General features: G+C 40.6%; 1 protein-coding gene across 1 annotated transcript; it reads left to right on the plus strand.

Annotated features, from left to right (window-relative positions):
* Nucleotides 1–582: 582 nt before the first annotated feature.
* grb7 (growth factor receptor bound protein 7) lies at nt 583–21,136 on the plus strand. The gene is made up of 15 exons (XM_069664308.1): nt 583–664; nt 5,992–6,166; nt 7,505–7,634; nt 11,588–11,744; nt 11,818–11,939; nt 13,441–13,515; nt 14,108–14,245; nt 14,347–14,457; nt 15,854–15,952; nt 16,166–16,249; nt 16,372–16,488; nt 16,746–16,803; nt 16,920–17,007; nt 18,643–18,736; nt 19,637–21,136. Exons 2-15 carry the CDS (start codon nt 5,997–5,999, stop codon nt 19,781–19,783), a joined length of 1,590 nt encoding a protein of 529 aa, XP_069520409.1. The 5' UTR covers nt 583–664; nt 5,992–5,996; the 3' UTR covers nt 19,784–21,136.
* The last annotated feature ends 284 nt before the right edge of the window (nt 21,137–21,420 follow it).

Consider the following 21,420-nt stretch of genomic DNA (forward strand, 5'->3'; position numbering starts at 1 on the left):
ATTTAATATATATTATATATTGTCTCATTATAATAAGATGATGCCTTCAGGTGTGCCTTATTGTAATGTTGCATAAGGTACAAATTGAATAACAAATCTGGGACGCTTAACCTTTAATAATACACCAATATTCATAAGTTGCTTTATATTTTGTATTAAAAATCTAAATTTGCAAAGTAACTAAAGCTGTTAAACTACTGCAGTGGACTAAAAAGTACAATATTTGACTCTGAATTGTAATAAAGTAAAAGATTAAAGTAGCATAACATTAAAATACTCAAGTAAAGTACAAGTAGCTCAAAAGTGTTCTTGAGTTCAATGCTTGAAAACATTCATTTTGTCATTTATGGTCTAATTCTTTAAAAGAAAAGTACACAAGAAGTACAAATAAACCCCGGAGGTATCCAAACTCATTTAATCCCATTACACTTTTTTTTAAACCTACAAACCAGTAGCCCCAGAGCGGCAGGGGGCGGGTCCACAGTGCACACCTGACGGGCTGACTCCGCCCTCCCTCCTCGCTCCACACAGATAACTCAGTTAGCGCTTTCTAGTGACACAGCATCCTGTTATGTTTGCAATAATACAAAGCTTAGCATCACATTTAGGATTAACGCGATGGCTGACAGCTGAAACCTGCCGACTCACAACACAAAGTTTACAGGTAGGTTGTCATTTTGTGAGATGCTAACATGCTAGTCTAAACAGGTGCAGGCTTTTTTCACCGCGAAATTAAAACTCGTATGAAGAGATAGAGATAGCCGAAATTAGCCGAATGTTTTTTTGTCTTTCGTGTTAACTTCGTGTAAGTGTGTTCAAGTCGACCGAGCTTTCATGCATTCATTCATACATTTGAACTATTTCTTCATGTTTCGGGACGAGGTTTGGTGCTATGCCTACACCTGTGTTTAGATTAGCTTAGATTTAAGCCTTTGAAAACTACCATTACTTAGTTTGTACAGCTGTCCATCACTACATTTTGTTAACTGATACAAGAGACAACATGTGTCAGAGGAATAACAGTCATTTGATTTTTCTTAACATGACCTGTAAGGGTGTAAGGTGGACTTGTGAGATTGTATTCCTTCACAATAGGGCGCTGTCAGGAGGGCAAACTGCACACAGGGTCAGTGTTTATCACTCTGTGATCACTCGGTGACGTGTTGGTAGTCTGATAACAACTTTTTTTTCTTCAGCACGAGTTATATTATGTCTCAGGTGGCCCATATACACAAGGAACCTTATTATTGACCTACTTCTTACTGATGTGTTATAAAAAAGTTTATTACTTTACAGCTCTTTGTTTTAGTAGAAATCGGGCAGATAAGGTGCTGAAACAATTGGTTGATTTATGGATTAGTCTAAAGAAGATGTATTTTCTACAACTTTGATAATTTATTTATCATTTTAATCTTCTGATAAAGCAAAAGAGTCGATTTTCATCAACATCTGATCCTAGAAAGTGAGAATTTGCTACTTTTATTTGTCTAATGTGACACAAAAGTCAATATCTTCTTGTTTTTGAATGTTTGTCAGACAAAACAGACACTTACTCTTTTTACTCTTTAGGCTGTTGCCTCTACAAAGCCTTGAAATATATGGCTGCAGTATAGGAAATGTTTTTATTATTGTCTTGTCAGCCATAAGCTTGTAAAGTTGCAGGTTGTTTTTTGCTGAGTTGTTCTCAGGTGCACTTATGTTTGTCTCATAGCAACTCTTCTCTCCTTTATACACGTGTACACCTGTTAACACACCTTTAAATTGGATCCACAGCTGCTGAGGAGAGATTCTTAACCACTAACTACAGCATGCAAATGCTTTGTGTTTGAAAAAGGTAAAGCTATCCAGTCGACCAGCTGCTGTGTGTGTGGAGAATAAAGACATATTCAGATTGTCTCTGGCAGACGGCCCTCTGCCTGATCAAAGCAGCGTCTCTGTTTCTGAACCTGCAGGCTGCCTCCTGTTCTGCTCACGCTGCCTGATCTGCATGGTAATAATAAGACAACAAACCTGTCTCCTGGAAACTGTGTTAGGAAGAAGCATGAGAATGACTCTGAACCAGGGCTGGGTGATCTGGTTAAAATGAAAATCATGTTTTTTTTATTAAGAATATTCTTCATTCAACAGACAAAACTCAAATAAATCCCAAGAATGAAAATTTCCTCAATCAAAAGCCCAAAATTGCAGATACAGAATAAGTCAGATAATTTAGTCAGTTACCTGCAGAACCTGAGAAAAAATACCCTGCTACTCTGGAACAGAATGCTGCAGGAGCCTGATATGTCAAAAGAGCTGTCAATCATGAGGCCACGCCCCCTTTTTATAGCATCAAATAACTTACTAAAAGAAAACTTCAGACAATAAACACTTGGACATAAATCAGCATGATAAGAACTAACTATAATGACAGAAACCATGTTTGAGAAAAATGTATTTGACGTGTATTTTGATTTTATGGTTTGACTCATGTCCCATCTGTTAACATGGAGGAGGCGGGCTTTATGAGCTATACTGCAGCCAGTCAGCAGGGGGAGATAGAGAGGGTTTGGCTTCACTTTTGGGGAGCTGTCATGTCGGCCATCTTTTTATACAGTCTTTGGTATTCAGTCAATCTGCTAAACAAACATATGGAGGATGAATAACCACATGATAGTATACCTCATAAACATCAGCCTGTTAGCATTGTTATTGTGAGCATATTAGCATGCTTACATTAGCATTAGCCAACATGCAGCCTCACAGCGTAGCTTTGGAGCTTTTAATCTTGTATTTTGGCAACTCAGTTACTAAGCAGTTAATCGGAATCAAAAGTTATCATTTTTGCAGCGCTAATATGCTAAATCTTGTACTTGGTTAGCTTGTTATATAAAAGCTAATATGTTCAATCTTGTACTTGGTTAGCTTGTTATTTAAAAGCTAATATGCTAAATCTTGTACTTGGTTAGCTTGTTATTTAAAAGCTAATATGCTAAATTTTGTACTTGGTTAGCTTGTTATATAAAAGCTAATATGTTCAATCTTGTACTTGGTTAGCTTGTTATTTAAAAGCTAATACGCTGAATCTTACAATTGGTTAGCTTGTTATTTAAAAGCTTATACGCAAAATCTTACACTTGGCTAGCTTTTTATTTAAAAGCTAATACGCTAAATCTTGTACTTGGTTAGCTTGTTATTTAAAAGCTAATATGCTAAATCTTACACTTGGCTAGCTTTTTATTTAAAAGCAAATATGCTAAATCTTGTACTTGCTTAGCTTGTTATTTAAAAGCTAATATGTTATATCTTGTACTTGGTTAGCTTGTTATTTAAAACCTAATATGCTAAATCTTGTACTTGGTTAGCTTGTTATTTAAAAGCTAATATGCTAAATCTTACACTTGGCTAGCTTTTTATTTAAAAGCTAATATGCTAAATCTTGTACTTGCTTAGCTTGTTATTTAAAAGCTAATATGTTATATCTTGTACTTGGTTAGCTTGTTATTTAAAACCTAATATGCTAAATCTTGTACTTGGTTAGCTTGTTATTTAAAAGCTAATATGCTAAATCTTACACTTGGCTAGCTTTTTATTTAAAAGCTAATATGCTAAATCTTGTACTTGCTTAGCTTGTTATTTAAAAGCTAATACGCTAAATCTTACACTTGGTTAGCTTGTTATTTAAAACCTAATATGCTAAATCTTACACTTGGTTAGCTTGTTATTTAAAAGCTAATACGCTAAATCTTACACTTGGTTAGCATTTTATTTCAGAACATATTGGCTTAGCAGGGAGTCAAAACAAAAATGACAGTAATCGATAGAATATTTCTTCTTTTCAGTTCAGTAGAGATTTCTGGAGAATTTTGGACTAAACGCTTGTTTGGTAGAAAAACATAATTTCCTGCAGCTGTAACGTTCCTCTTTGTGCACATGAGACAAAACAGTCAGTTTGTTTTTCCTCTGACATGTCCAACAATAAGTTTCGGTCTGACACTTTCAGTTGTGATGATGTTTTTCTCTCTGCAGGTGACTGTCTGAAGCAGGTTTTTTTTTTATTGGAGCTAGCTGAGCCAAAACAAACAGGCAGCGCCGCGCGTTCGTGACAGCAGCCGTTTCTTTCATGATTGAATAACTACATCACGTTAACCACATTCACACACAACGCTACAAGAAAACAACACGCTTTAGTCATACTTTCCTCACTCAAAATAGATTTTTCATGGCTCAGAGCCAGGGGAATATACAAACCTGAATTTCAACACACACTTCACGTCAACACCTGCTGCTGTGTGTGTGTGTGTGTGTGTGTGTTGTCTGAATCTAAGATGTATTCCCTCCAATTCTAACACTCGTCTGCCACAAAACATTTCAAACAACACTGACGGTTGAAAGCACTGTAGTGTAGGCAGTATCATTTCTCTGTGCATTACATGCAAATGTACATAAATTAAATGATATGTAATTCATTGCACTGACTGTATAAACCTTGTGACACTGAATAAAAATACCCCACATCCATTTAGTAGATAATAAAAAAAAAAGGGTTACTGCAGTCTCTAAATTTGAGCCAAACCACTAAAGTCTCCTAAATGCTTAATTTGAGTGACTAGTCCAAAGAGATGAGAGTGAATGAACTCATTTTGTTAAGTTAATGCCGACTGAGATGCTGGAACAAACAGATGTGTAGGATATTAAGCAATGCTAGCATTTGTTGTTCTGTTCGCCACATGTTCAAGACTGTGCAACATTAAATTACAATCAATCAATGGTCATCTGCTCATTTGCAGATGTTAGCATGCTATAACTCTTAGCTTAGATGGTTAACGCGTCTCCACCTCCTCTCGTAGAAAAGTTACAGCCATAATCCCCCTGGAGTTTGTGCAGTAGAGATCGGCTGGCTGCCGTCCCGCCCCTTCCTCTCCCAAAAACACACCTTCACCTTGTGTCCTTGGCGTGTTGGAGCCCTCAGGTGTCCTTGGCGTGTTGGAGCCCTCAGGTGGGCTCAGTCTGCAGCAGAACAGCTTCTTGTGTCGGTCTGAAGCAGATATTCACGCTGATGGAAAGTTCAATGACTGTGGTGTTAGTGTTAGTTACGTCTCCTCTCGCCGTTCCTCCTCTACTCTGCTACTCGGGAACAGAACGCTGCAGGAGCCCCATTTGTCCACAGAGCTGTCAATCATGAGGCCACGCCCCCTTTTTACAGCATCAGATAACTAATTAAAAGTAAACTTGTCCGAAAAATGAACACTTGGACATAAATCAGCATGATAAGAACTAACTATAATGACAGAAACCATGTTTGAGAAAAATGTATTTGATGTGTTTTTTGATTTTATAGTTTGACTCATGTCCCATCTGTTAACATGGAGGAGGCGGGCTTTATGAGCTATACTGCAGCCAGTCAGCAGGGGGCGATAGAGAGGGTTTGGCTTCACTTTTAGGGAGCTGTCATGTCGGCCATCTTTTTATACAGTCTGTGGCTTATTTTGAAAAATGTTCTCATTATGAGATTTCCCTGTAAAATACAGTGATAGAAACAAAGACTAAAAAACAACCAAACTCCTCGACTGAGACACACTTTCTGAAAGTTGAGGACGTGGACGTGGTTTTGTTTGGAGCTTATTTTACATGTTTTGAATAATAAGTTTGTTTTCTCACATTTTGCTTTGTGTTTTTCAGGAAATCAGCTTTAAGCCACTTTGTACCAACTACACTGAAAACCTCTAGACTTAAAACACTTGAATCATTGAAACGTTGATTTTTCAACCTTCTCTGTTTATGTATTTAAAATCTGGCTGGTATGTTGTGTTTTACATGCGAGTACTTCTTGTCCTGTGATCAGGGCACTCCTACACTCCCCTGTTTAAATAAAGGTCGATCATAGTTTGCATGTGGTTTTCACTAGAGAGCTGCAGTGTTTCTACATCACGACTCGTCAGCTGTAACCTGAGCACAGCAGCAGCCTGGTGAGACTCAGAATCTGACCTCTGACCCCTTTTTTTCCCCGCTCAGGTATCATGATGGAGGTGGCCGGTCCCTGGACGGAAGTATTCGAGGGCTCAGAGAGGACGGAGAAGTCTGGGAGAGGGGAGACGTTGCTGGGGAGCTCCACCCTGACTCTAGCTCCCCTGGTAGCCGACTCCTCGTCCGTCCGCCGCTCCCAGCCCATCCTCATCACCTCAAACAGGTACGACCATTACGCACACACATTACTCACTCTGCGTGAGTCAACAGACTTCTGAAGGAGGAGGTCGTATTGACTCAATGTGTGGCTGTGAGTCATGGGATGTGTAAAGTGGTGACAGGTTTCTGTTGTGGCAGACACTCCCCACCTTAAAGACAAAGTCATAAAACAGTGATTGTAGAGAGGGCAAGAGTGTGTGTTCAGACACCACGCACACACACACACACGCACACACACACACACACACACACACACACACACACACACACACACACACACAGACGCTGGCTACAGATGTGGTTTTGTTTCATGTTCTTTGTCTCTTTATTTAAACCTGCTACCTGTGTTTCCTCTGCCCTAAAGACAAAGTTTAATCGTGTAAAATATAACGTGTTATTAAAATCAAGGATGGCTTACTTCCTAATTAAACTAAATTTAACCCTGTATGAGGACGGCAGTGTCAAGAGTTGTTGCTGCCTATTTAGAGATCAAATACCCAACACACCTGTGCTTAAAGCTTGGCCGTCACGAGGACAGAAACAGGAAGTCTTCATCTGACTCTTCATCTTCATCCTGATGGTCTCCGTGTCATTTAAAATGCACTCCGTCTTCTAACAAAACAACGTTACACATGGTTCATTTTTGCACATTCAACAACTTTGCACACTGTTTTGCATACCAACTTGGGACGGGTATCGAGAGCTGGTATTTTTCAGTACCGAAATTATGATGGGCTCACGGGCAACGGTGCTCCTATCGGTAGTTAAAGTTAACGTTACGTCTTATTTAATGTCGTTTTTATTCGCTCGTTTCATCCTAACAAAGCTGGCGTCCGTCCTAGAGATGACGAAGCCACCAACGTCAGTGTCGTCGCCTTGTTGTGGCCTCCTGCTGAAGAAAGTCTACTGGGTCTATTCAGCAGACAGAGCCAAGTGTTCGATACTTTGGGCTCATTTTGCCTAACTTAACTCTGGTGCATCTTCGTGCAATTTATATAAAAAGGTAGCTGCATCCAAAGAGGGTAACACCAGCAACCTCAGTAAACGCATACAAGTTCAATGTTCTGTAAATCTGAAGCAGTGCGGCGTGAGTAGAAGGAACTACTGTCGTTGTGGGGGAATATGTTCAGTGATTATTACGGCGTATGTAGGCTAAACAAATAAACTACACTGTGTGTGTTCCTGGTAACGGTGGAGCATGTCAACTAGTACAACAGTGTGAATTTCAAACAATGAAAGAGTAAACAGAATATCTGCTTATCTTTTAATTATGCGTGATTATAAATGAAATGTATGATGATATAGATTGTTGTTGTTTTTGTTTTTTTGTTGACTCTTTCAGGGTGAAACGTGCCGAGTCGTTCTCCTGCTCGCTTCCTTCCTCCATACCAAACCCGTTTCCAGAGCTGTGCAGCCCGTCCAAGTCTCCCGTGCTCATCAGTTCACTTCCTCCACCTTTGAGCGACAAACGTGTAAGTCCAGAGCCTCTTCAGTGAGAATCCTTTCAGACTAGTTTCCGTATGAACCTTCGATAAATATTCAGACTGCAGTTTGGACACATTTAGACGTGTGGTTTCTGTGTTTCTTGGAGCTGTAAGATTTGTCTCTAAGGTTTGATTAGTTTGTTTATTCTATAAACCAAACGGACCTGTCATCATGTCATCTTTAAGTCATTACCACATTGTGATTCATTTAATTCCACTTTTTCAGTTTATTTTCACATTAAAGACATTTATAAAAAGTGTAAACTGGAGGCAGTGAACACGTGTCTGTGAGTGAATAAGATGCCAAGAAGTGAAGCTCTGACTCCACGTCAAGAAATCCTATTAAACAATTAATCATTCCTACTAATAATTGTTTTCTTTGTAATAATGTGTTTTGATCCGCCGCTGATGCATGCTCAATCTTTTCCTGTGAGAGAATGTAGAACTAAAGTAAGCAGCTGTTGAAATCACTGAACCTTTTTTAAACTTTAAATTATTTGTCGACTGTTCTTAAAGATGAAACCTCCTCAGTAGGAACCAGCAGGCTTTGGCGTGAGAGACACACGTGGGCGGGCAAAAAAAAATGTTGTTTTTGGTCTTTTAAAGGGATTTATTTGCTGAAATTAAAACACAGAATCACTCCAGCCTCATCCTCGGAGAAGTATTTGTTTGTGTAAATCACTTCTGCTGCGTTAATCCCCTCACACCTGCCCGATCTGCCGGGTCTGACGGGTGGGATTACACAGTGGATCCTTCAGATGTGTCTGAGCTTGTTCTTGAATGGAGCAGGTAGAGGAGGCTTGTGACTGTGACTGACAGGAGAGCTGATGTGCTTCCACGTCAGAGTGAACTTATTTTGACTCTCAAACACGGCCAGAAAAACACGTCTGCAGGAGAGTTCTGTTTTCATATTGCTCGTTTCTGTCTTTTTAACAGCTAGACGTGGCTGGATGAAAACACACAACGTCCGATGGCTTTAAACAATCTCATGACACTTATGTTACCTGCTAGTTAGCGGGTCTATAGTGACTGCTGCTGTCTTGTGCAACTTGCAGTGCCAGTTGGCTGCGTGCTTCTGTTTGAGATGCTTTTAGTTGGTGCAGACTTATATCCGCTTGTCCTGTTCCGGGACTCGGGGGGGCTGGAGCCTATCGCAGCTGTCATTGGGGGAGAGGCGGGGTTACACCTGGACTGATCTCCAGTCAGTCACAGGGCTGACACATCGAGACAGACGACCTTTGACACTCACACCAATTTTAGAGTCACCAATGAACCAGCATGTGTGTGGACTGTGGGAGGAAGCCGGAGTACCCGGAGGGAACCCACACATGCACGGGGAGAACATGCAGACTCCACACAGAAAGGCCCACTACATCCAAACAGGGATTCGAACCTTCTCGCTGTGAGGTGACAGCGCTAACCACTGCACCACCGTGCAGCCCGACTCAAGTCTATCTAGGAGGGTGGGGGGTGTGGAGACTTGAATACAGGAGGAACAAAAGCGATGCATGTCTGTGGAGGTAGTCATGTTTGATTTGGCCTGAATGATTGAAAATGAAACATTTGATCACAAACTTATTAAAAGATGGAATGGATTTATTTCCCAGCTGAAGCTTCCTTTGTTTTTTACTCTCCGTCGTTAGCTTTAAAATACTCCTCACACCATGTTGCTAAAAACATGTCCATCTGCTTTTGAAATCTCTCAGCCTGAGTTTGTTTTCAGACTTCATGCTGGAATACTAAATGTGTTCCTCAGGCTGATTCCAGCGAGGCGCAGAAGTCCTCTCTCTGAGCTGCCGTCAGACTTCCTAATGAGCAGTTACAAAAACAATGTGCACTCGTGTACAGGAACAGTTGCATATGCTTTTATATATACATCCATGTGTGTGTGTATACAAATGTATGGACTGTATATAGTTATTGTATTTCTTAGCTATCTTTTATTGTCTCATTTATAAGTTTGAGTTTGTTTCAGAAACGTATTTGTAGGTGCCGTTTTAATGAGTGAATGTTTTTATGTTCAGTGTTAGATGTGCTGTCTCGGCTGTGACAGTGTGAAGTTCCTCCATGCACGTTAAAAACATCTGTTTTTATTATCTCTTGTGTGCAGTGTGATCAGACTTGACCTTGATCCGACCAACTAGTGCTGCAACACTAGATTACTTTCTGTATCCACTATTTTTAAGGATACATGCACAGTTGCTAAAGACTTATATTCTCCATCCTGCAAACTTAATATATGAATGCAAGTTAAGAGGAGTGTTGTTCCTCCTGCTCCTGTGCAGCTGTCTCATGTGCGAAGTGTCCTTTTGTTCTAAGACTCGGTGCACAACATGCAGCTGTAGTGTGTTTGACTTGTGCATGTTTTTAAATTCCTGAGCTAAGCTCCACTGTTGTCTCACAATGTTAGTTTTATATCTGGAGCACAGAAGCTGGATTGGCTCCGAGTGTAGAGCAGCATACTTCCCTCCGCCTCTCCAGGACCGGATATTGAACCTCGAGGTTTCTGAAAGAATGTTCCTCCCCCGGGTTGATACTTAGTCATTATTTGTCCTGACTGACGCCGGCACTCGTCCAACCAGTCAGGCCTTTTTGATTGACAGACGCAGGTTTCTGGTCGGGCAGGTTTGTTGTCTTTTGCTGCGAGACGTGCTACTGGATCCAGACACCGTGTCAGACAGCAGCACGCTCCGAGAAACGTCCTGACCGCTGAATAACCCGAGAGCACGGCAGCAAAAACAGGGACACAGACAGAACACGGCACGCATCGCTGCCTTTCTAATCTCATCTGTTTCTCTGAGCAGATACAGAAACCACCAGCACGATGTAGAAAAGAGGAGAAGGTGTTTTTCTATGACCGCTCCTGACGTGCAGAATAAGACATGAAGCCTGTGTTGTAAGAACATTAATCCCTGCTCACCGTGAAGGAGAAAATTAAGACACAGACAAGATTAAGAAGACGCATGATTCGTCCTCGTGTCTGCCTTGAAGTGAGAGGAGTTTTAACAGCCGTGTCTGTCAGTGTCGAGGCCTTTTCATGCAGAATGACAGAGTCTGCCACTGCAGCAGCTGACAGGTTCTTGGACTCACATTTTACCTTCTTGTCTTAAGTGTTGATTTATTGCAAAACAAGCTCTGAAAATTATTCTGTGTATTGAAAATAGTCAGATTTTTCCTGTTTTGTCCAACTTTTTTAGGCCAATTCATAAAATATTTACTGTTGAAATGAAAGAAGTGTCACAGAAGTGTCGTAGCTGTTAATGTCTTAGTGGTTTGCATGTTTTAAAGCAGCAGGAGGAAGTGTCGGGATCGCACCAGAAATATTTTAATTAGACAGTAAAGACTGTTGTCAATCAGGGTTGGGCCAAGTGACGATGCTATTTTCCGTCGCTAATATTAGTCACTAACAGTTATCTAATATGAAGCATCATAACATTGAACATGATGACTTCAAAGCTGCAATTGGGTTAAGCGTCGCTCTGAACTCCTGACTCACGTGTTGTTGCACACCGTCAGCCCAAAAGACAAAGAAAGTAGACCCCCCCCTCACACACACAAACACAAAAACCCCAATAACAAAAGCATGTCGTGGTCGCTTCCCTTTGGACAATGGATACTGTCATATGTCATATCGCCCACTGTTATCACAATTAAATGTAAGTAAACTCTTGAATAGAGGACCTTATTAGCTTCTTTTGATGATGTTTTTGGCCGTTTATTGATAGGGCAGCTTAAGACAGGAAGTGTGTGGAGGAGAGAGTGGGGACGTCATGCAGCAAAGAGTCAAACCAGCGGCCGGTGCAGCGAGGACTTTGCCTCCCTCTTTGGGGCAGCTGAGCTAAACCGAAGCCGAGGACTTTTATTTGTGATGCTTCTGCAGTTTTGCGTCCTTCTACACAAACTTAACTAAAGGTTGTGAATGTTTCCACGTGTGCTCTCAGCTGATAAAGGTGTACGGAGAGGACAGCCACAGCAGGTCAGTGTGGGTTTCCCCCGGAGCGACAGCCAGAGAGGTGTGTCACCTGCTGGTGCAGAAGGCTCACTGCAGCGACCAGGAGAACTGGGCTCTGCTCGAGCTGCAGCCCATCCTCGGCCTCGGTAACACTCTAACCATGTCTAAATATTATGAAGGATAAACGGATGTTTCAAGGACGTGTTCTTCTCTCTGCAGAGAGGTGTCTGGAGGACCACGAGGTCGTGCTGGAGGTTCAGGTCACCTGGTCCCTGAAAGGCGACACGCGGCTCGTTTTCTGCAAAAACTACGCCAAGTACGAGTTCTTCAGGAAACCGATGGTACGAAGCAACAAGTCAAAGTGTGCAGACAGAAAACAGAGTCGTCTCCTTTACGTAACCCAACACCTGGAGCAGAGACAGGATTTATTGAACATGTCGGTACAGCAGACGTTGACAGCCTGACGTCATGCGGGGCTGCGATCCTGAGTGATTGACAGGTTGCGTGCTGGTGCAGACGCTCTGACTTTGCGCCTCAGGTGTTTCATTACTTCAGATTATTGTGTCACCTGTGCTTTAAACAAAGGGGACAGTTCACTGTGAGAACTGCTTCTGATGAACTCCCACTGGTGTTATGTGTGCAGTGTGAACACAGTGCCTCCAGACGGCTCTGAGGTGAATGTGATTGTGGATTTATTTATTTCTATTATACATATAAAAATGAGACTTCTATCACGTCTCAAGTGAGCGATGCATGCAGCTGCCTCGTGCAAACAGGATAACAAAGTGCTGCAGCTAAGTGTTAGTAAAAATAAAGGCCCGTTGCAGCTTCCCAGGGGTCACAGTGGTGTCTTAAAATGTCTTGTTGTTTGACCCACAGTCCAGAACCCAAAGATATTTAGTCTGCATGATATCAGACAGAGAAAATATGTATTTACATGTTTTAGAGGCTGGAGCAGGAGAATGTTTGTTCTTTATTCTCTATTGAATAAAGGAAAATAGTTTTCTCAGTCTGTACAGAAAAAACCCACGACAATATGGCAAAGCAGCATTATTTATAAAGCACAATTCAAAGGGCATTACGTCGGCAGAGAGCAGAGCAGTAGAATGAAATTAAAGAACAATAATAATAAGAGATGCAATAAAAATACGCTGGTAAAAGGAGATTAAATAAAAACGCAGTTAGAGTGCAGAATACAGTGCAGAATAAATTTGCCCCCAATGCAACAAAGGAAATTAAAGTGCATTAGCGAAAATATTAACGGACAGCAGAACAACAGAGGTCCAGCTCCACACACACACATGCACACACACAGTACACATAATGTGCTGGAAATGAGACACCTGTTGCTTTCGTACACACGTGCTTAACTTTGCGTGACTGAGGCTTTGTTTCATGTCACCTCGAATACAACGGGAAGTCTGCAGGGCCGAGTTCATCTGCATATTCAAGATAATCACGGTGCAAAGCAGAAGCAGCTTTTTCTGGTAGTTGAGCGTTTTCCTTCCTAGCAGGATTTTAATGATCACCCTTCGCGCTCCTCGGGCGGCTGTAGCTCAGCGTTAGAGTCGGTCCAGAGGCTCAGTCGAAAGGTTGGTGGTTTCGCTCCCCTGCTAGAGCAGCATACACGTGGAAGAGTCTGAACCCCTAATTGCTCACAAAGGAATAGCCATCGGTGCATGTGCTCGTGAAATGTTACATCCTAATTGGAGATTGGCACTTTGCATAGCCTCTGCCATCAGTGAGTGAATGTGTGTGTGAATGTGTGTGTGTGAATGGGTGAATGTAATGTAGTGTAAGAAGTGGGGGAAAAGCCATTTAACGTTCCTCTTCCTGTTTCAGCTCTTCTTCCCAGAGTCCATGATCTCCGACAGCGCTGATGTCAGCAAAGGGATGACGTCATCGGAGCTCATTCAGGTAAAATCTGCAGCCTCAGTCGCACTGATTCATTAACATACCAGGAGCATGAGATGTTTCTTCATCGGATCATTGATTCAGAGTAAAAGAGAAACGAGATGGCTGAAAATGCAAAGGTGTGAAAGTGGTTTAAAGATGTGTAACAGGATCTGACAGTGAATCTTACCTGGAACATAGTTTGGTCTATAAAGTTAGAAAATTCTTGTAAACAGAGAATATTCTGTTTGTAAACGATTCGATAACACAACATTTTAACGATTAATTGTCTTATGACGGACTAATTGATCAGTCCTCTAAAGTGTTTGAGCACAAAATGGTTTCAATCTGTTCCATGCCAATTGATTTGTCCATATAAAAAATTTCTATTAACTAAAACTGAGGTGTAGATAAACCTAAAAGTGATTAGAAATCATCTTTATATAGAAAATAAGGAGGAAAAATCAGAAGAAAATGAGATGAGCTGCTGATTATGATCCACAGTCGATCCACATTAAACAATCTTTAAACTAATTCTGCGTTTAAACCTTTTTATAATTCAATATTCCAGAATTATTTTGCAAGCTTAAATGAATGCTCCTCATGTGTTCCTCAGAACCTGCTGAAGTCTGGAACGTGTCCAGAGATTCAGGGCTTCCTGCACGTAAAAGAACCGAGCCGGAAAGCCTGGAAGAAGGTCTACTTCTTCCTCCGACGCTCCGGACTCTACTGCTCCACCAAAGGATCCTCTAAGGTCTGTAATACTTTTACAGTTACAATCTGATAGAACTACATTATTAAACAGAACCAAACAAGAGACCAGACTTTAAATGAACATGACAAATCTTTGCACAGGAGCCCCGGCACCTGCAGTACGTGGCCGATCTGGACGAGTTGAACGTGTACACGGTGGTGAACGGTCGTAAACTTTACGGAGCGCCCACAGACTTCACCTTCTGTATAAAGGTAACGTCTCCCTCCAGGCTTCCCCTCACACAGTCCTGATGATGCAGACACACGTCAAACAGAACATATTGGAGGGAACAGTCAGAGAACAGTTTGACCTGAGGGTCTACGTCTGAACCCCCCCCAGCCGCCATTCAGCATTCATGTCATTCCTGTGATCGAGGAGTCGATGTTGTTCTTACGTCAGCAGCAGAAAGTTTTATTCCTCTGATGTGACTCCGTGTTCTGCACCTTTCACAGTGATTGATAGACTCAGAGACTTTATATAACTGGAGGGAACAAACGGGGAATCAAACAAACCTGTAATTCTCTGCATAGTTAGCTTATGTCACCGTCGAGCTAACAATTGTAATGCTGTCCTGAAAGCATCCAGTTCCAATTTGTTTCATTTTAGTTCCTTTGTGTGATGATAAACTCAGAGAATTGATCATATATAACACCTGACATGTGTCTGTAGTAAATAACAACAGAACAAGTAATTTAAGTCTAAAATCTTGTGAACACGTCAAAAACTGAATCTTTCACCGTCTTAAAGTGACCAATGTTTAAGCTGCATCCATTCTTTGTTCTTTCACCATTTTGGGCAACAAATTATGATCAATGCAACGTTGAGAATCAGCTGAACAAATACACAATTCATTTCTGTTTGTGTGAAAAAACTACTATGAGCAGCTGTTTTTTATGGACCCAATAGGAACTATGGAAGCCCGAAGCAGACAGGCATCCATACATTTTATTTGTCTGTTTTCCCGTGATAACGAGTTTATTTCAGTTATTTTCTTGAACTCTCGACTTATTTATCTCGAGATAGCAGAGCTGATTTTTCTGTGATAACAAGTTCATTTCAGTTGTTTCTCGAGATCTCTATTTATTTATCTCGTTATCTCGGGATAACAAAGCTGGTTTTCTCGTGATTACAGGATAATTTTCTGGCGATGTAGAAAAACAAACCAACAGGCTGGTCACTGTGATATCACAGAGCAGCCTGTTTCTATGTTTGTTTTGTGCTTTTGCAACTCTGGAGATACGAGTTCTGATCATCTGATGTTATGGTGCTGCATGTGAATCAAAAATAAATAAATAAGTTGAGAAAATTACTTGTTATCGCGGGAAAACGGAGTAAATAAAATGTATGGATGCATGTCCGCTTAGGGCTTCTGTAGAAACCAGTATTTAGAAATGGACTAAAACATTATCATTTTTCATCTTTTCATTTTGTGTTTTGACAATATAGAAGAGTCTAAAATGATCGCTAGTCTTATCCTTTAGTTTTGAGTAAACAGTGAGAGAACTCACTTCTCAAATGGACTTAATATTTCGCATAATTACGGGGTTAAAAATACAAATCAAGGCCGAGCTACGGTCCCCTCCTCATTTTGTATTATTTGTTCTTTAGCCTTCCAGAAATCCTGTCCGTGCTCAGGACCTGAAGATCCTGTGTGCTGAGAGCGAACAGACTCGAACGTGCTGGACGTCCGCTTTCAGATTATTCAAGGTTGATAAAATAATCCTCTCCTCTCTGTCTAATACACAGAAAACCATTTTTCTTTCCTGAAAATACAGCTGATTTATTATTTATAACCCTTACAAGGTTCTTTCCAAGTGCAGACAGTGAACTCAGTGAATGATTAATTTATGTGTTTTATGTGTACAACATTAAATTCAGGGAATAATAATTAACTTGTGTTTTATATTTGTGTGTGTTCAGTACGGGAAGCAGCTCCAGTGTAACTACCAGCTATCAAAGTCGGCCCCTCGAAGCCTCGAAGGAACCAAATTCACAGATGGCAAAGTGAGATCATCAGACATGATGCAATGCAAAGCATTCTGGGAAATCATTTAGTGGTGTCATCTCACATTCATGCTGTTATACATGCTGTTATACCTGCTGTGTGTTAAACTGTGTGTGTGCAGTCAAAGTCAGAGGCGAGCCTGGTGGCCATGGACTTCTCAGGGAAGGCGGGCGGACGGGTCATCCAGAACCCGATGGAGGCCCAGAGTGCAGAGAGGGAGGAGGGACAAGCCTGGAGGGTGAGGAGGGGGGATGAAAAAGAGTCTTTTAAATCCTTTAGTGTTGATATTTTGATCGGCATCAAAGATCCAGATTCAACCACACTGACTAGCTTCTTATTATTTCTAATACAAATTATGTTTAAAGCTTTGGCGATGAGCTTTATGCAATAAATCAGAACTATTCTTGAAGGCAGTGATGCAGTGATGTACAAATCCTTCACATGTCTGATTTTGTGACCTTTCCCTGGCGTGTTCATTTCTCTTCACTGATGCAGAGGAGAGAAGCCCTGAGGTGCAGTCTGCCCAACCTGAACTCTGGAGCCAGACCTACCTGTAAGTCAGCATGAGGGGAGACAAGGTCCTGATCCAGGGCTTCTGTATTTGTTTTTAAAATCACACTGTATGCTCACTTTGTTCCTCATGCTTCTGCCTTATGTGTCTGTTTTTAGCTATCCACAAGTCCCAGCCGTGGTTTCATGGCGGTGTGTCCAGAAAGGAAGCTCAGAGGCTGATAGAGAAGCAGGGCCTGGTGGACGGGTGAGTGGAGGAACCTTTATATACTGTTCCAACAGCCCAGTATCCCCAGGTATCACATCCATATCAGAAGACTTCATGTTCTATATCCAATGCCAACATTATGTATTAATACAGGAAGTTAGGTGCTCTTTCTGTTCAAGGCAGAAAATGTGACGGTTGTATCAATATGTATAGATTTATACAAAATATTTAACCCGAATTAACGTGTAAAAATCCAGAGGGACATCCGGGCATATTTCAAATGAATCAAATTATTTGATGACCTGTTAGCTTCCAACAGCTAAGTCAAAACAGCTAATGCTATCATTCAACCACTTATATATCCACCTTTTTTGTAGCGATAATATTAGCAAGCAAGCAACTGAGGTTAGCCTGCTAATTATATATTACCTAATTTGCAAACTCCAAGCTAGCCAGTTTATGGCCAGATTAGCCGCAGGCGTCTGGATAGCGTCTGCGGCTAATCTTATCTATATTAAATGTTGTGCTTTTGTTATTGTAGCTATTATTCAACCACCTCTTGACTGATCAGCATATAAAAAGTGAAAATCCAGAAGGGAAATTGGCTGTATGTCAAATTAAACAACTTATTTGATGACACATAAGCTACCATAGCTAAGTCAACAGCGAGCGGTAGCATTCATCAAACTCCTCAGTAACTTTACTATTAGCTAGCTATCATTACTGTTAGCTAGGAATTTACACCTTTCCAGTTGTCATCATCTAACACTATCAAACGTTAATGTTAGCTAGGTAGTAGCTGAATGCTAACGATAGCTGTTGTCTTAAGCATGGGTTATGAATTATGTTGTTTTCCTGAAATATGGAAGTTTGCTGATCAAATGGGAACCAATGAAATTAGAAAGATTTGTCTGATTCTCAAGGCCTGTATGATTGACACAGCAGTACAAAAACATAACATAATTTAAGCTTACTTCCCTGTGGTAGCAAAAGAGGAAAATGGCTGCCATGCAAATATGGTGAATTGTTGTTCTGAACAAACAGTCCTGTCATTGCATCTAAACCACCACTGCAGCTGCCAGGAGTTCCTTATATTAAAGGACGCTGATTGATTCAAACCACAAGACACTTGTTCCACTTTGGCAACCGAACAGCCTGCGTCAAATGTTTTTTGAAATTTATGATCAAATTCACACAACGTGACTGCTGCTACTGGGACTAACAGCAACAAACCAATCATTTGAGATAAGGCTTTAAATGGCACCAGGCTGCAGATGATTTATGCAAGATGATGATCTGTCTCTGCTGGCATATTTTATTTTTTCTGCTATGATTCACCAGACAGTCATCGCTCAATCTGATGCTTCTAAACTGATATCCAAAAGTATGACACAGATTGTAACAGACCATCAGTGTCTCACAGTGTGACACGAAATGAAACCACAATATGTCTGTTGACTGTCTATCACGCAGTGTGAAGGAGCCTGAAGGCTGCGTGTGGCTTTTCAAATTTATTGATGATACAGAAAGTTGAGTTCATTTTTTAACAAAATAAAAGCAGAAGTGTGTTAATATATTTTTCCATCTGAAATTGTTTGTTTTGAAATTGCAATATCTGAAGTGTGTGTGTGTGTGTGTGTGTGTGTGTGTGTGTGTGTGTGTGTGTGTGTGTAGGATGTTCCTGATCCGTGAGAGCCAGCAGCATGCACAGTGCTTCGTCCTCTCGCTGTGTTACAAACTGAAAACCAAACATTACCTGGTAATCCCTGTAAGTTCTCTGTTTTCTCTCAAACAATCTCATTCACTCGGTAAAAATACACATCTTCATCACACATGCTAAAAAGTACTGTGCAAACTTTCAAGAAAATCTTTGAACCCAGTGTCTGTTAAGTGAACTGCACTCATCATCCTGTTGCTAATGCTAGCTCTCTGTAGCAGTAGTATCCTGGCATCCCAATTTGAGGCATAACATTATTAACAGGCATCTCTTTAGTCATCAAGTTTTTTGTAGCATAAAATAATGTATTGGTGGATAAATTAAACATAGCTTGTCATTATACATAATATAGTACCATAAATGATATTAGCTGGGCAAGCTAGCTAACAAACCAACCAGATTCACTCTTTTAGCCATTTTTCTCCAGCGATAACATTAGCAAGCAAGCTAAGGCTAGCATGCTAGCTTAAACTTATCTATGCTAAATGGATCTGGCCTTTGAATCTAATGTAACTGAATTTTGCCAGGTAAGCGAGCTAGCAATTTATTCCCATTAGCAAGAGAGATAACCCTAACTAACAAAATAAAACAAAGATCCCCTCAGAATTCATCCACTGCTGATGTTATTCACATATTTCCTAGATGTATATCACAAATCTTTGGGGTTTTTGATCCCTTGTATTGGACCCGTTAGACTCGATTCCTAAGCTAATGTTAGCTAGCAGTTTCGTTGTACTCGGTTGGCACCTTGCGGGTGATGAAGAGAACATCAGATGCTTTAAATGTCCCGCCAAAACTGTCCTAATTCCTTTACATGGAATCTGTTCAGAGCCTTAAATTGGCAAAAGAGAAAGACGAGAAAGGACCACCCTAATCCGTTTAGTAATTGGCATTTCTAAGCGTAAATTGCTTCATATTTGACCTTTAACTGTGATTATCTCGTCTCTGCAGTGTGAAGAAGGAGGCAGGAAGTACTTCACCATGGACGACGGCCTGACGCTCTTCATAGACCTCCTACAGCTGGTCGAGTTCCACCAAATCAACAAAGGCATCCTTCCTGTCTGCCTCAAACACCCCTGCGTCTGTGTAGCACTTTGAATCCTTCACACTCCGCCTGTATGAGGCCTCTACCCTGCTGGTCCTGGATCAGCCATCCAGACCTTTAATTCACGCACTCAGATTGTATTTATATCTATTAAGCACGGCTGATAAAGGGAAATAGCTCCACTCTGATCCGGAGCCGTTCAAAGGTGTTTGATAATGTTATCAGCGCTGGAAGACGTGGACCCCCGGGAAGTGTGAGGCAGATATGAAGCATAATGTCCGCCCCTCATCTCTTTAGCTGTTTTAATTACTCCGACTACATGTGCAGCTCCGGACAGAGGTTTGGTTTTTATTTTTAATTAATGAGCCGGCGTCCCTGCAGAGATGCCTTAATTAGCCATGCTGGACAGACTTTTTAGCGCTGTTAAAGTGCACTTTGATTCAGATTCATACGGCCATGAGTGTGCTGTGATGAGGGGCAGCAGGAGGAAGCGTTTGATTGTGGCTGCACCAGATTTCACTGAAGAACTCATCGATTTTGACCACTGGAGGGCACTATGAGTCAAAGCTCAGACAGAGGAGTTCACAGGGTTTTTCAGCTGTTTAATATTAGAATTGAACATGTATTTTGATATTAATAATGAAGAGAATTGTGTTGTTATAATGATGAAAAATGCCCCAGGTTGCAATCATGTAGCATGTAAATTTCTGTTCATGTGCCTTAAAAAACATTTGTAAGTAGAAGTCCTTTAACCGTCAGAACTCTTTTATTGCTGTATTTGCACTATGATGGTGATGGGAAAATACATTATCTTACCAAATATCTTACATAAACAAGTTTTATGAGGGACCATGAAAGACATTAGTGATCCCAAAAAGCACATTTTATATTTGCAATAACTGCTGAGGAAGGTCGTAAGAAGTGGTTAAAGCTCAGGAAAAAGGTCGTAAGGGAGCCTGAAGTTAAGACTGTTTGGTTACGTTCGTTTCTTTTTTGACAATCCAACGTTTATTTTTGTTTAGATAGAGCAATACTTATTTTTTCTACACTTAAAGCCAAATTAAACAGTTTTTTTTGGAAATTTTGGAAAATTACTCTCCTGTTAAATAAAGTGTTTCTGCCCTTCTTGTTATAAATGGTTGTATAAACATGTTTTCTTTTACTTTGAATATTTGCACTTACTGGTTGCATCTTATCATGAAGATCCAGTGCATAAATGTCTCCATATACAAATACTGTCATTATTCATCAGTCCAACGTTTACTCTTTTCCCACATTTCTTTTAGATTAGATAGCGTGTGTTTGTTTTATACACAATGTATGTTTGTGCCCTTTTCAGACCTGTTTTATATGTTAATAAAAAATTGTGTAGTAATTCATATTAAATGTTGATAATTTGTTTTTAATTGTGCAATTTTTTTTCTTTTTTTTGTGAAAAACATTGAGGAAGAAGTGTTCAGATACTATACTTTAGACTTGTATTTCGTATATACTAATAATAAAAAACCCTGCAGAATAATTGATAATGAAGGGAAATCGTTAGTTGCAGCCTTAGGGACTAAAAGGACTGTATAAGTCTCTAAAATGCGATGGATAAATATTGTAAAGTAGCAGTAAACTACATACCCTTAATTATCTAGATACCTAACTTGCATATAAATGTACTGGACGGTAGTGACATCGTTCTCAC

The sequence above is a fragment of the Semicossyphus pulcher genome, unplaced genomic scaffold (assembly GCF_022749685.1).
Source record: "Semicossyphus pulcher isolate SPU_LCO1_2020_fin unplaced genomic scaffold, fSemPul1.0.p SCAF_16, whole genome shotgun sequence".
NCBI lineage: Eukaryota > Metazoa > Chordata > Actinopteri > Labriformes > Labridae > Semicossyphus > Semicossyphus pulcher.